The 16594-nt window shown below is 40.8% G+C and overlaps 1 protein-coding gene and 1 long non-coding RNA gene across 2 annotated transcripts in view; both read right to left on the reverse strand.

Annotated features, from left to right (window-relative positions):
• magi3a (membrane associated guanylate kinase, WW and PDZ domain containing 3a) overlaps positions 1-16594 on the reverse strand; it is a 121183-nt gene that overhangs the window by 37545 nt on the left and 67044 nt on the right. The window contains exons 2-3 of the mRNA XM_044350744.1: positions 8437-8553; positions 25-144 (exon numbers count right to left, since the gene is read on the reverse strand). Of these exons, the coding sequence (XP_044206679.1) occupies positions 25-144; positions 8437-8553 (237 nt within the window). The remainder of the gene's footprint in view (positions 1-24; positions 145-8436; positions 8554-16594) is intronic.
• On the reverse strand, positions 10546-11972 carry LOC122981915. Its single transcript, XR_006403360.1, has 2 exons — positions 11901-11972; positions 10546-11037 (listed from the first exon to the last, which is right to left on the reverse strand). It is a non-coding gene; the product is annotated as an uncharacterized LOC122981915 (long non-coding RNA).

Consider the following 16594-nt stretch of genomic DNA (forward strand, 5'->3'; position numbering starts at 1 on the left):
GTTTGTGTTGTGTTTGAAACATACCATCGTAGGTGCCGCTCTCCAGCAGCAGTCCACTTTCTTCCAGTTCACGGAACTCCCCCACACTGATGAAATTGTAGTCCACTCCAGGAACTTCCCCCTCTCTGGGCTGCCGAGTGGTACCTGCCAAAAAATCACACAGTTAAAGACAAAGGGAACATCCAAACAAGAGGAACGTACTAATTCACTGACAGGGGGGTGGGGGGGGGACAGACAGCTGCAGGTGACACTGTATCCAACATGCCCTCAGGGATATGATTCAAGTCCAAATACAGCGCTCTGGGGGGAAAATCTGTATCTACATCATGAATAGTCAACAGATCCGGGACCACAAAGCTATGAATTCATATTCAATAATGAAACAGGGAAAAAAAATATCCTTCGCACAGCAGCACAACCGTCAGAATACAGAGGAAGTATAACTGACGATAATGATAATGAACAGGATTTTAATTGCACACTTTGACTTCTGTGTACAACAGCACTACTTTTATTCCCAAGGATGCAATTAACTACAATATTAATACAATAAATACGGAGAATTGGAGAGGAGAGCTTTGGTTAGGTGTGCACCAAATACAAGAATGGATAAAATCGAACTTCACTGTTGACCTTCTGCATATTAGCTGAATAATTACACTACTTTTATATCAGCTGTGTATTCATTTCTCCCACTCACAGCTTGGTTTCCATGGCAGTATAATGGAATATAGTCCATTAGTCAATCGATAGAAAATGAATCTAACAAAAGCAATCAAATTACCGTCATCACTGTGTACTCTAAAAAATGGTGAATGGCATTTTTCAAAAGCTTTTTTAACATTTCACAGACCGAAAAACAGAATAATTGTCAGATTAATTGGTAATGAAAATAATCGTTAGTTGCAGCTCTAAATGCTTCTCAGCTAAAAATGTTGTATACGCCAGACCACTTCTGGGAAATCCCTATTTGCCAAAAAAACAAACATTATCTCATAAACTTTTTGTCCCCACATTACCGTCACAGCGTCCTTACTACAGCTCTCCTTAAGTCCAATAAGTCCGATAACATTACAGATTATAGCTTCACCACTTGTTTCCAGCATTCAGCAAGATCTGTTCACATTCATAAACCAAAGCTAAACTCTCCAAGGTCACAGAGTAAAAACTAGTGACATGTTTTACAGTGTCTCCTGCCAGTGGTGATAGTCAAGGCCAGCCACCTTTATTTCTCTTTTGACACCACGGTTGCAACATGAGCTCAAGGGATCCAACTTTGTTTTAAAAATTTCTCTCCTTTCTCCCTTCTTTTTAAAATATTTACTTCTCCTCTTCATCTAAAACTATTCCAAAACTGAACCACTACAATTACTTTCCAGTTTCTGCACACTGGTTAAATAATAATGAGCCGTAGCTGCTGTAACTGGTTGAAAAAGTGACATGTTTTGCCTTGATGGTGTCCTCATCTGTGAGACACTGAAAACATATTGTTATGAAAATGATTTTACGCTCCCCAACATGCCGACTCTGCTCACTGTCATCTTAGATATAATCAGGGCTTTTACACTTACGCTAGCTGAACTGCTCTGCTATCTGGCTGCACTGCAAGCACAAGGGATTTTAACTCTGAGTTTAATAGGAACCTATCCCCATTCTTCATTTTCTTTCTGTGTCAACATCCATCCTGACTGCAGTATGAGCCATCACATCTGAAACAGCTTAGTCTATTGCAAAGACAATCTTTTATTCTGTCAGACAGAGCAATCAGAGAGCAGCGAAGCCACAAAAAGGAGGAAATATGAGCTTTCTTTTTGAGCAGAGGTATAGAGAAATTAGTTTTTTTTATGTTTATTCAGCTACCTTACCTGAAGATTCAGACACAAGTTTATGGTGTTTAATTAGTTTCAAAACCTGCATACATAAAAACCAGCCGTGTCCATGTGATACGAGCACAAAGAACAGTATCCACAAGTGGTCCCTCGTCAAATTGACTTTTGACACTTTGGAGGCGGGTATGGAATAGACAGTCTCCTTGGTAATCTAGCCCAGATTTGACAGGTCTAGGTATAGTGTTTTTTTTCTGGACCTGGTCTAATGTGGTCTGTATCAGTGAAATTGTCCTTTTTTTCTGTTTTCATATGCAAAGTAAAGGTTTCACAAATCTGAAAGTGGGTTTAAGGCTTTTGCTACAATATCTTACACTATTTCATAAGTATAAGTGTTAAAAAACGGAGAATCAGCTGCTAAATATCATTATTTATGTTTTCCTTTGTTCTCTCAGGAAACTGCCTGTCTTTGACTTTGTCAGTGATCAAACCAAACAGTCTATCAAAGGTCATGGTCAGTATGCAAAGTGACCAATCCAAGGAGAGGACTGTCTATTCCAAAGTCTCAAAATTCAACTTGATGAGCGAATGAGTGTTAAGCAGTTGCAAGAGCGTAGGGAGGGTCAATTTCTGCACGCAGAGCAGAAATTCTCTCTCACGAGGATGCTTTCCCACTCACGTATTCTGTTCTGTGTGCTCGTATCACATGCACACGCCTGTTTTTTATGTGCACAGGTTTTGAAACTAATTAAACATCATACAAGTTGGATCAGTTTTCCCACCGTGGCAATTTTAATTCTCACCACACCATCATGGGTTTTTTTGTAATTGTAATTTTGACCACAAGAGGTAGTGCAAAAAGTGTACAGCTGTTGTGTTTGACAGTAGATTCACAAAGCAAACCATGTCTTCAGTCTTTACACCTGTAAAGCTGTAAGGGACAGTATGACTACACTCCAGCCATGGACAGAGAGTGGAGAGACTGCTAAGAGTGTTGAAACTAGAACTCTAACTGTTATCTGAGCAAAGGCGCTGAGATAAGGATCTTTGAAGAAAAGACGAGAGTAATTTTGCTGCCAAATCTCTCTGGAAAACACTGTTTTAACATCCATCTTGTCTATGGGTTCTCGCAAGCTTCTCTTTGAAGAGATGAAACATCTGCGTGAAAACAATACAGCATGACAGCATTTAACCAAAGCAAATGGAAAAACAGAAAAAGTACAAGTAGTTACCAGGGTTGATGTGGTCTAACAACAAAATCTAACTCAAAAGCTTTAGATGTGAAGTATATTGTGTATGTTTCCCTGCTGGCAGGTTGAACACCCACTCGGTTGGGCACCAGAAACCAAATGACAAGCGTTTAACGACGAGGATCCTAGATGCTAATTACAGCAGAACAGAAATGATGAAAAAAAGGAACAAAGACAAAAAAAAACAAAAAAACACTTGTAAAATTGAATACTAACAGATACCGGATCAGATATCTCTCTCTAGAACAAGAGGTTTTGTTAATGTTGGCTGTAATGTCTGATGAATACATAATAAATCAGAGCACTAACTTGACGTTGTCCAAATGGAATGGAACAAGAAGGGAAGCAACAATATTGACCTCATGCAGCCTTATGCATCGTTTCATTGTTCATTTCATTTCCATTTTGTCTCTTCACTTCTGCTCGCTGTCACAAAAAGACAAACGTCTCAGTCCTGATTGATTCACACAATCCACTATAAATTTCACATAAATGGGAATGCACCTCCAACATCTATGAGGGGTAGGGGTGTAGCTTGATGTTTCTAATGATGCTTAAATGATCAGTATGATGATAAACGCTTTAAGGTTACAAATATTACTTGCATTTGTCATTTTGCTGATTTTTTTGCTTTGTTGGTCTAGAAGCTGATTAATAAACATGAATGAAAAGTTTCACCCAAACTATGTAATTAATTAGATGAATTAGATTTTTTCATTATTGATTAATCTGCAGATTACTTTCACAAATAATCGACTAATCATTTTGTCTATAAAATGTCAGAAAACAGTGAAAATGTCCGTTATAATTCCCCACAGTCAAAGATTATGTCTTTAAATGTCAGTCAAAAACTCATTCATACTCACTTTACTGTCATGTATGACAGAAAAAGCATTAAATCATCACATTTGAGGAGCTGAAACCAGCACATAATTGTCATTTTTTGCTTAAAAAATGACTGAAACTATCAGATTATAAAACAGTTGCTGACTAATCATTGCAGCTCTAGTAATATATGTCATTTTGATCTTGTTACACAAGATTTGCTGAACCTCATGTAGATGTATGAGGTGGTTTGAAAACAAGCTTTCCCTAAAACAACTGTGGAGGTTTGGTTTGGTCATGAACTCTCTGATATGCATCCATATCCGCCAAATGACTCTCCACTGTGGGCTCTGTGTTTTTGGTTGAACAAATGTTGTGTTAGCACATGTTTTGAATGGCCGCATTCAGTGTAGACAGGAAGTTAGAAGACTAAATCACAGAATCGGAGCACTTCCAAGTCGCTGTTCTCATCTCTCAACAGATGTGAGCCATTACTATCATGATATGGTGAAATGTTCCACTGCTACCGTTCATTACTACAAAGATCTTACTCGTGTATTCATCCAAGGTCGGAATCAATAATAATTATTACACAAAAATGACACTGGCTCACAAAATTTTTATTCTACAATTTTAAAGGTTTTATCACAATGTGCGGGATGTCTGGTATGAAGCTCTCGTATAAAATGTTTATGTAAGTCAACAAAAAGGAACACAAGGTTTGAGGCAATGTGGTAAAAGGAAAAAAAAAAAAATCCGAATCATGTGGGTGGCATATGCTCTGTTTGACCTTGTAACATCTCCGTTTATTTCCTGAGGTTTACATTTATGAAAAGTACAGGTCACAATGGTTTAATGCAATCTCATTATAAGATATGTAAGGAAAAACATTTTCTGCAATTTTTGACTTTTACTTCACTTACTTTTAACTTAGCAGTCTCCATTAAGTGATGAGCTACATCAGTGCAAAGCTATATTCTGTCTTTTGTCTCAGCAGCTTAAAAACTTAAAAGGAGCACTCTTCAATCTTCTCAAAAGAGAGAAAGTGCAAGGATTGAAAACCTGGGGTGCTTTTTTTCTTTTTACACTTCCTTCCTCATTTTTTTTTTTTTTGTTATCTTCCGATTAGACTCGTGGAGCTGATTGCCATGACGGATATTAATGCCCTGAGAAGGAGACAGGTGGGGTTGGAGGTTGGGATTCAGCCAAGCTTCGAGGATTATGCGGCGCCTTGGACCCCTGGCACTGTTTTGAGCTCCTGTCATCTCTTGTGGGAGGCGAGCACGACTTTTAATGAAACCTCGCTGTGTGTGTACTGGGAGAGGGAAGTCATGCTTCTCTCACTCTGAGATGCCAGGTTCGGGATGCTGTAATGAGCACAGGCGTTCGTTCTGTAGTGGGCTATTTAGGCTCCTCGCCGAGGTCGCCGTGGCTCCGTGCCCTGTGATAACCCGGTGTGGCACAGGCTTGCATGAGCGGACAAGAGTGGACAGGGGGACATATGCTGAGCTACTGAAGCCAGACTACGATGATGTCTCACATGGGATAAGCATGGCGCGAGTTTTTACATCAAAGATTCGACTCACTAGACTCAGAATTGGGTAAAGATGTAAGAGATTTATAATCTTTAAGATGACGGGCAGAAATTGAGTACAACTATTGTTGTGATGTGAATACTTTTACTTTTTAAATAGCTAATGAGAAGTGAAGATCTGCAGGCAAATTAAATCAGTAAGATGAGAAATTAGAATGCCCTGCTGATTATGACATCTCCATCTCCAATTAGTCATTAGCGTTTCACTTGCACATTGAGTGAAAGTTTAAAATACGCCATTAAGATTAATTTTCCTCTACGCAAACCGTCTGACGCGAGAGCTTTCGAAATGCAAACTGAGAGTTAAACAGATAATCAACATTGTCTGGGGCAGTGATGAGTGGTAAAAATGTTTTTTTAACGCAGCTGTGCAGCCCAGAGAATTGCAGCTGCTCTTCCATTCACGCCTGTTGGACTTGTCCGTTTTAAAATCGCTGGGGTATAAAAACAGAATCCTTCTGTCCTGCTTAATTATTCCTCTGTTCTGAAAGTAGTGGTGCAGCAGACTCTTAAAAAAATAAAAAAAAAACCCCAAAACAACTCAAGTGTATAAAGTAAAGACAGAATGGAGCTCAAACTTCGCAGTAGTCTCTCACACCTTTAATTATAAGATAACCAAAGTTGGGCTATAATCAGAAAGTGCAAATAAATGTCTCTCTTGGTTCAATACTTCAAATATTCAGTCCTGAAACTCCTTTTTCCTAATTTAAACATTAAAACCGAGAAAGTGTGTCAATTCCCTTGATTCCAATACAGTTTCTTTTGCACAAGCCCTGAAGTCTTAAAGCATATTTTACTCATGGTAGATTATGTTAGCCTTCCACATCACAGTCTACACAGGGTTTTTCCTAGCACCCACTTAGCCACGGATGTGTCTGGGTGTGCCTGTGCCACCTAAATCTCAAGCTGGAACATTCAGCATAATCATAAAAATAAAAAACACACAGCCAGACCAGGATGTGTTTGATCATTGGTGCATTTGAACTTCCTGCCTGCTAAGTCACTGACGGCTGCCCCGCCCTGACTGATGATCTTTGACCTCTGACAGGTTGTCACAGCCTTTTCAGATGGTCAAATGATCACTGTTGTGATGTGTCACACTTGACTTGAAGTTTTTTTGGTGGCCAAAATGGACATCAGAAATTGGTTTGGTTGAAATACCAGCACAGGAGCAGAAGCGACAGAACGTAAGTTATAAGATACTTCATTTCTGTGAAAGACAGAGCATGGACTTCAAAAACACGAGTCAAATATACCCTCTTGTTGCGTCTCTCTGTGTCTTTGTGCTCGCTTCGGTTTCTTTCATGCTGGTTAAATATCCCGCCGTGGCTCTCTGCGTGTAACTTTATTTAACTCCTCGCTGCGTAGATGTTAACGGTTTGTCTGGACGCTGAAGCTGTTGTTGTGTTGGTTGAGGTCCTTGGAGCCCTCCGAGGCTTTGAATAAGTTATTTGCTGGTTGTTAAATCACCTGTCGCTGCTGCTTGTCTGTGATTTGTGATTGTTTGGGGCCTGCACAGAAGGTCGGCTGGTTGGCCCTGAAAATGTCTTCATTCATGATTTGTTTTCAAGCTGTGTTTACTCTTGTTTTACAATCTCATAAGTATTTGCCTACTATTCATTCTTATGTGAACACAAGGTTTTCGATCTGTTAATGTAGAGTTCAGACCTGTATCAGAGTATAAGCTTTGTTGGCTTGTAGCTTATATATTTCTGTTTGCTAAGTAAATAAAAGAATTGTGCAATAGCCTAATTATAATATGTAGATTGCACACCCGGTTGGAGTGATTTTCCGGATGAGTTAGCTACTGTTTCCCTCCTAACGACCCACTCCGCCAAATTATGTATGTATGTCTGTAAGCACATCAGATCTCTCAGAGACAGATTTCTAACAAGCGATGAGGTGTTGTTCCATCATGTCTCGCTATGGGATTAAACTTCAGCTCTGCAGAAAGCAGAAACAGAAAAATAACAATTTACATTCTAAGATCAGTTAAATATAGTATCCACACTATTTGGGGACATTTCTATTACATTTGTGATAATCATGCCTTTGGATTTAAAGCTATGTCGAACCTACAGTAAGCACTTGGTCCTCTGTGCGTACTGTAATATGCAAATACTGCTGGAGTTTATTTCACTAAAATCCTGCAGCTACATTTCTGTGACTCTTCTCTGTTTTTTCATTCAATTCTGCTAAAAAGTCTGGAAGCATTGGACATGACACATCCCAGCTCAGTGGCTGTTTCTTATTGCTTTAAACCCTGAAGATGTGCTGACACATGTAGGTCATACTAATGTGCTTTTTGTACAAATTGTGCTTTTTGATGGCAGAAGTAATTTTTGAAATGGGACCTGCTGGTGCAGCCTATTGTGTTCTTAGCTGAGGGAGGAGTTTTTAATGTAATAATAGCTTCTAAATGAAGTTAAGCTTTGTTAATCTCACACTTTGCTATATTGTTGGATACGTGATGCTTACTTAATTTATGTATGTGGCACACTGTCAGTTTGTTTTCTGCACATTTTATATCCCACATGCGCACCTAAATGAATATTTCTGGCTACGCTACTGTTTCCTAAGACATTAGTGTCACATTAAGCCGAATACTGGGTGCTTTACTAATGATGTTAAGACTATTAAGTGAAGAGTTTTTCAGCCAACTTCAATTTAAAATTCATATTATACGGACCTTTCTGTTTATCTATGTCATTTATTAAATCAACTGATGTTAGGGAGGGAAGGGGGGCAGTCAGTGTGAAATGAGTTAAGGTGTTTTTTTTTTTTTAAGGAAAGGCAGGCAAGAAAAAAGTAGGATGGTGCAAATAGTGCTACAGATGAGAACAGACCAGACTCCATCTGGAGGGGTCACAGGGCAACAAGCAATGTGCAGACAGAGGAGGGAAAACATACGTAGGTGCCCAAGGCTGTGGAAGATACTCACAGGGAATGGTGCGCAGGTACAGGTTGTCCCTGATCACCTGCTGGAGCTTATGGTCCAGAGAGCCCTTCTGGAACTGCAGACTGAGGTAGTGACGCAAATCAGTATTCAACACCTTACCTAGAAGAGAGGAAAGAGAGATCCGGGGTCAGTCCGACAATTAAAATCACGTAGGAGGGCGCTCGTTTACAAAACATCCACTCGTTTGATTTGATTTTTGAGACAATTAAAAAGACTTAACGAGCTAAACCGCACTCCTATGGCAGACAACAACACATGCTACAAGCCCCAAACCAAAAGGGTCCTCGTCCAAACCGCGGTTACTTGTACCTGAGAAGGTGCTAAGTAGAGACCCAAGCGGCAAAGACGGTAGATATATCAGTGAAACATTTAATGTGCTCTTTCATTAAAAACCAGACGCTGAGGAGCAACAGCAGTTTGAGAAAAGTCTGAGGAAGTTTAGCGGCTGCACAGTCGTCATCACCGAGTTTTTCTCCTCGGAGCGACAGAGCGTCAGCGACAGGAAAGAGAGAGATAAAGAGAGAAGGAAGAAACTGAGAGAATTCCCCTTGTGTTTGCTATAGTAGTGCTCTTCCTTTGTGTGGACTCCAGCTGTGTGTGTGTGGAGCAGGAGCCTCTTCCACACGAAGAGACACATAGGATGCACTTTGAATATGACTTCAGTTACACTTTGCACATCAATAACTGGCCATTCTTCCTCAAAGTTGCCTAGCAGGTGGGGGGTACACAATTAACCTTACACAGACAGAAGCAGCGAGCACTATGGTCCACTTTTTTTTTTTTTTTTACACAAAACACATTGCGGTTGTTCTGACACTTATCACAGCTGCAGTAATACTCGCAACGTGCCTCATAAAAATCTAGTCATGTTGTACATCTGCGTCGTCTCAAACGCAGCCCCGCGAGGTCAGTATGTGGTAATGTTCTCTGTCAATGTCTGTTATACAGTCTCTATGACACAAGATGTTGTAGAACTTCTTCAGGTCAGAAAATGTTGTGAAATCAAAAATCTAGCAGAAGCCAGACTCTGAGTAATGTCCTCCAGACTCCAAATGTGATCTGCATTAACTGCTGCGAGGAACATCCGTCAGTAAGATAATACACCTCTCCCAGCAAGACACCTACAGAGATTGTAAATACATGATTTTTTTTTTTTCCCCATTCAGAGACTAATTCTGCTGTTGGCTAATCTGCTGATGAATATTCCATCACAGTTTTTTTGGCTTGTGTGTCTGACATTTTATTTCCATTACTTCACTGATCAACTGCACACTAAAAACTTCCTTTGATTTCAATATGACACATTTTTCAACTCTCATTCAAATATATTCACCAATATATACACACACACACACACATACAAGATTTCTATGAAATATGTCACTAGAAACTGAATTTGAATCATTTATATTTGAATTTGAATTGCTCAACTTGAATAATTGCATCGAAAAAGCATAATTTGACATGAAATGTATTAGTTTGGAAGTGAATTCCAGTGAACTTGAAACTGAATGTAATATTATAAAATTGAGTTCAGTTGCTCTGAAACTGTGTTTGATCCTCACTGAAAAGTTGAGTTTTTGCAATTCAGTTTCATTTCACTGAGACACATATTCAGTTGTCAAGGAAAAGCAATCGAGTGCAGGTTCACAGAGGTGCACTTGTACCGTGAATATCACATCAATAACTGCTTCCAAACTGAAAACTTCACAACCGTACATGTTCGAGCAGGAATCTGATCAGAAATCGTGGCGAAATGAACAACTTCCTGATGTTTTCCTGAGGGAAACACTGCTATTTATATGTCTCTGTCACATAATGTTAGCTTAGTATTTATGCATAAAGTCTCTAAACTGTAAACATACGCTCTGTTTTACGTTTGTCTTTACATGTAACAGGTACATTTGTGAGAAATGACCTACAGAGCTCAGTGAAGTAGAAAGCATTTGTTGTGAAGAGATACAGAGATAACATGTTAGCGTGTAACGTTACAGTAACTTACGTAATGTAAACACTTACAATAATAATCAGGGTGTGAGGGGGGTGGAAAGTGCAATATGAAACTACAGAAGATGTGAAACATTCATGAAGTAATTATTTCTAGTCGAGTCAGTTTTATTCATATAGCCACAAATCACAAGCCAGGATTACAAGCAAAACTCTTTCATTACACAGTGGAAGGCCTCAGTGGCGATGGCTCAGCTTCCCCACATCACTGAAGACTGTTCTAGACAGAACTGCCACTGAGCCTGAAATAACATTACAAAAAAGGTTCACATACTGAATTAGACTGAATTCATTTCAGCCAATAAACTGGCAACATACACACACACACTTGTAGGGATATTTGAGTAACTCATAACATGTCTGTCGACCCTCTCGAAGCTGTGACCGAGTCTGCAGGGTCATATGTAGCATCCAGCCCTCCCTCTCCCCCTCCTCCTCTTCCTCTTCCTCTTCCTCAAGATCCAGATGAGGTTTCTTTATTGGTGTGGTTGTTAGAGAGGCCTGAGGAGCAGCATAGGGAAGAGTGGATGTGCCAACACCAAACAAAGTCTTTGCAGGACACAGTAGCCTGGACAGCTGTAACAGAATTGTATTTTTCATGAACACCAAGCAAAATAACATAAGACAAATACATAGAAATGTTACATTTTAAATACTACTAATAGCTGCAACAGCTGTGGGTCGGTCTGGCAGGCAACATCCCTTGTTGCAGGTAACTGTAGTGATGTGCTGGCCTGTATGCAGGAAAGAGTTATAGTTTCCTCTGATATCATCTCCGAATGTGTAGTTATGGCAACAGCTACAAGCAGTGAAATAAATGACAAAAAAAATCGTTTTTATCAAGTATGGAGGAAGAAATTGACTACACAGAGCATTTGACTTCGACTGTAATTTGTGATGTGACATATCAAAATCTCATAAATTCAGTATAAGTAAGTTCCCTGTGAAAAAAGACTGTATGACTACAACAGGAGAGATCTAGGGCTGTTGACAGTATTCCTATATTTTACACTGGAACTGCACCAGAGCTGCAGTATTGTCACGAATACTAGTATTACAGTAATTAGTGTATCTGTGAATCATCTGTTTATCACCGTCTATCATAGGCTATCGCTTCTTGCTGTCGTCACACCTAAACCACGCCTGTAGCTGCCGGTAGTTTTAAGGATGCTGATTGGTCCAAACCACCGGTGGTTCGGACACAAGCACATAACTTGAAGCCTGACAAGATGGATTCTTCTTACCCACATCCAATCTACTACTCTGGTTATTTAATTGTCTTCAAATAAGGCTTAACATTCACACAATTTCTCTTGACTGTCCCTCAATATTACAAACTCCTACAATAGACGCTAGCCACGTTAAACAAGGAACGTGCTAATGACAAGTTCAACAGGCTAACATGCAAAATAAACAGTAAAGCAACATAAAAAACTTACAGGTTCCAAGTTTGAAATCGGTATCGATCCATCCTTGAGCTTCAGTTTTGAGGTAAATCCTTCATTGTACTGAGTTTTCCAGTTGTTGTGGGGACATTTCCATCAAAAATGAAGTTAATCCACTGGGTCTTCACTTCCTCAGATGATGGGAGAACATGAAGACTTTTGTGTTGGTTCATGCAGCCCACAACAGAGAAAATGGCGCGCTTTGCTCGTACCTTCAACATCTTCATGTTATTGGAGTCAGGAAGGAAATGGTCAAAAACATAGATGCTGATTGGCCAAAAAGGAGTTCTATGAATCTGCACTCGATTAGTCTCCATCAACGACCGGATGTGTATGTAGGTGCACTGAATATAACTGCAAGAACTGAATTTGAATTGTGAGAACTGAATGTGGAAGCAGAGAGTTGAATTTTCAGTGAGGATCAAATACAGTTTCAGAGCAAATTAATTCCATTTCATAATATTACATTCAGTTTATTGGGATTCAATTCCAAACCAATACATTCAATTTCAAATGATGCTCTTCACATTCAGTTTTTCAACGCAATTATTCAAATGAAACAATACAAATGACATGATTCAAATTCAGTTTTTCGATGCAATTATTTAAGTCGAGCAATTCAAATTCAAATATAAATAATTCATATTCAGTTTCTAGTCACACATATTTCTGCCCAAAGATTTCCTCTTTCAAACGAGCAGCTTGGTTCAAACCATTTGAAATTGGAAGGAAGAAACCGAATAAAAAATAATCATACTGCATAGTAACAAAGAGAAATATTCCCACAGTGAAAGAAATGACATTTTTAAAGTGAAGAGCATCTTCCGCATCCTGCACTCTAAATGAGTTCTACTCTGAAACTAGACCAGTATTTTTTTTTTATGACACCCATTTTCAGCAGGAAGCATTGAAGGATAGACTTGGCTGCTGGGGAATAAAAAGCTATTGCCTACCTAATTTCAAAAATGTTGTAAATTAAATGAAGTTCTCGTATTCATTCCCTGAAGGGATAAAAATGACTACCGCTGTGACTGCAGATCAGCAGCATTATTTTGTGCTGGTTATGGAGGGGTTGATTCTCCCCCCCCTTAACATCTGCCAAAAAGTAGTGTTGAGCACATTTCTGATGAGAGGGTTTTGTGTTGCTTCGACGTACTCAACATGCTTACTGAGTGTTCAAAACAACTCAATATTTTAGGCTTTTGCTCTGCGAGCGCACATGAGCAAATAATACAAGTGATTTTTGGAATTTCTAGCCGCTCTGCGTGTGCCTGCCGCTTTACTTAAGTTGAAACAGTCCAGTAAACTGCAACATGGCAGAGGTACAAGTGAGGGCCAGGGCCAAGAGAAGCATGGCTCTCCATTATGTAACTCTATAGACTTTTTACTGGCACAATGAATGTGAGGAATTTAGGTCAAGGAAACAAAAGCTGGGTCTGGCTACGCATCACAACTCGAAAACCACAAGCCTGCGGTCCGTGTTCCCAGAAGCTATGAGACACGAAAAAACCCCAAAGTCTAACACACACAAACAATATGCAGAGCTGTGCATCCCTCCCCTCCCCTACCAGGTTAGGTCGGTTCCCATGTTAAAAGGGGATGGGAGTGATTCAGCCTCTACCGGGGCTTCCATCATGCTCGGGAATGCCGCTCTGGATCCGTTTTCACACACTGCCTTGAAAGATCAGCTGGTTTCAGTACGGACAATGAGGGGGTACTAATTATTACCACGGGATTCCTGTGAGTAGATACCCCACTGGGTCAACAAAATCAATCTCTCTCTTTCTCTCTCTCTCTCTCTCATACACAAACACATGCAAATCACCTCCCCTGCCCAAAGCAAACTCCCACTCAAGTGCCTCTAACAGGGTAGGCTTTGTGGCCCGCCTGTCAGGTTGCGTTAGCGTGCTACATCATATCTCCAGAGACGGAGAGAGAGAGAGAAAGAGAGAAAGGGAGGGAGCTGCAACTCTCGGATTCCCGCTAGGTTACAAGGCAGCGCATCACTGGCCAGCCAGGCTGGTAGTACGAGGCATGTGGGACACAATGGAGGCCTTTGTGCCTTGTCATCTGGCTATTAGACACTCTCTCTCTCTCTCATACATGGGGGGAGTTGGTGGGCAAAAAAAAAAAAAAAAAGCAGGGGGGGGGGGGGGCTGGAGTTGAAGGATGGAGAATGATTAAAAATAGAGGGAGCGAGAAAGGGCAGGGTGGAGGGAGTGGGGGGGATGTTTGCAGTTTGCAGAGAGGAGTAATGATGAAGCATGGGAACACACGTGGAAACTCGCCCTACCTCTCTCTCTCCTCCTGCCCTTTCATCATTATTCTATCACTCCATCTCTGACTGCTCGTCTTTGCTTCCCCTCGCTGCAGAGATTCAACAGCCCTGGCAGATCCCCCCCCCTCAGGGCTCCTCACACCTATGTTTGAGATCACTTGCTGAACAGCTATCAGCCTTCCATGCATCTCTCCTTTTTCCATTCTTCCACTGCTGGTCACTTTTATTTTCTTTCTTTCCGTCGCATCTCGAGCCTCTACTTTCAAGTGATGCGCGTATCTACCTGTTGCTGCCTACCGCCGCCGCAGCCCCTCTCAGTGTGTGCGTTTGCCTCTTGCATCAGTCACACAAAAGGTAAATAAAAAACCGAGCATTTGCTCCAGCTCTGTTCGAGTCGATTAGTTTTCGGTATTTACACATATGGAGGAAGAGGGAGAGGAAAAACTGTATGGATGTGCAAACAAAACCCAACTCTGTCTGTCTATGACACACAGAAATGAAAACAAAGCACATGCTGCTGCTCATCATCCTTCCTCGATCCCCTAGGACGCTTACAGTTTGGTATGTTTGCCATGGGAAACTGCTACTCTCAGCTCACCTCACCTCGCCATCTGTCATTTTCTGTAACTCATGTCAAAACTATTGAAGCGTTTTACAAAAACTCCTTTATTGAGAGTAGTGAAGATGTTTTTCCAGCCAAAAGATCCGACATAAGCTTCTGTCCTAGCATTATAAGACAAGTTTAGCAGACACAGAGCACGTTTGACATGTTTCTGCTATAGGGTCCTGGCACATCAAAGATTTTAGAGCGTCCACAATTATTTCGAAGGCTAATGAGCTTTACTGCATGAATCGGACACTAGAAACATTTCACCGAAAGCAAAAAAAAACACCCCTCTCTTTGCAGCTCGGCTCGCTTCTTGGCACACCACTGTGCCCTCACTTCACCAAGGCCAAACAATTGACTAGCTGTAGAGATATTTACCCAGGCACCCGGTAAACAGGCATTTAAATTACAATGAGATTGCAAAGACACAATGGTTTTCCTAAATGAGAGGATAGCAATGCAGAAATGTCACCAGCAGGGGTGTCAGTGGGCGTCTAATGAGGCAATTCCCTGACAGTAGCGCCGCTCCGGAAACAGTGAGAAAACCCCCACCATCTGCTAATTACCACCTTGTTAGGTTCATTTGGCAATTCAGGGCAACAGAATGTCCTGCCTCATTCTGTGTGACAGGCAGGCTGAAAGGGAATCAACAGTGTACTGGCATCTAAGGGGACACCCAGTTGCGTCACTTTACCCTTAAAAATGGCAGAGAGACAATGAGATTAACCATTCTGGTATGATTTCTTTTCTCTCCAGAGAGCAGCAGGCGCAGACAAGCAGACATGTTTGTCATCCCCCAAACCCATGCTCATGTTCACTGCAAGTAATAGAGGTAGCACTACTACATCCCCTTAAACACTTTACCTCAAAACGGGAAAGGTGTACAGGTGTGATCCCATCTGAAACAAGCTCTGTTGCTCTTACAGCCCCTGTTTAAGCTGAGTGCTGTAATTGGTTGGCAAAAAAGGAGTCACCGTGAAGTCAATTAGTGGCTGCAGAGCCCCAGAGATTGATTGTAGTTGGAGGTAGGCTTTGGGATGAAAAAAGTTACATGAAGGAAAATCAATGTCCCCAGTCAACCCTTTTCTCTCGTCAGGTTGGATACACCCCTCTTGAAATCCAATTAGTTGGACCATATCTAGATATAAGGTCAGTCTGCACAAGCTGGGTGTTTTGGTTTAAAAATGGCTAATGACCAGTTTGAAAACCTGCTTATATAACATCCACTTCTCCAAATCGTACCTAAGCTGTATTGGTACACAGCAAAACCATTGTTGCAAATTTTACATCACAATTTTAAACATGTTTAATGGAAGCCATGGGTATCAAATTTCTATAGATATCGTGACATCAAGGTGCTACAAAAGTGACTCTTTATGATACTATTTTTAGCTCATTGTGCCACAAGGACAATGGCATTATCCCTGCACCCGTGGCAGAATAGCATGATCAACTCTTTTAGCGGATAATTGAAAGGAATGGTCTTGCTACACATTGCGTACAGGCTTAATGTTGCGGGCTTATTATAGTCAATGTGATAATCATCAGCGCACTTGGCAATAGACACAGATGGTGTCCCAAAGCACTCAGCTTTTCAGAAATATATTCTTGGCTCTGGATGGCTTGCCTGCTATTGTTGGCCGACTGCACTAAATATCCATTAGTTACATGTCTGAGATAAAACTGGCTCAGTGCTGTCTTGGCTCATTTAATAGTACACACCTATTCTGTTGATCCTTGGAGCATGTGTGTATACAATCTAACAAGTTCACAGCAGCCAGCCAGTGTGTGTAGGTGGGTATA

The sequence above is a fragment of the Thunnus albacares genome, chromosome 5 (genome assembly GCF_914725855.1).
Source record: "Thunnus albacares chromosome 5, fThuAlb1.1, whole genome shotgun sequence".
Taxonomy (NCBI): domain Eukaryota; kingdom Metazoa; phylum Chordata; class Actinopteri; order Scombriformes; family Scombridae; genus Thunnus; species Thunnus albacares.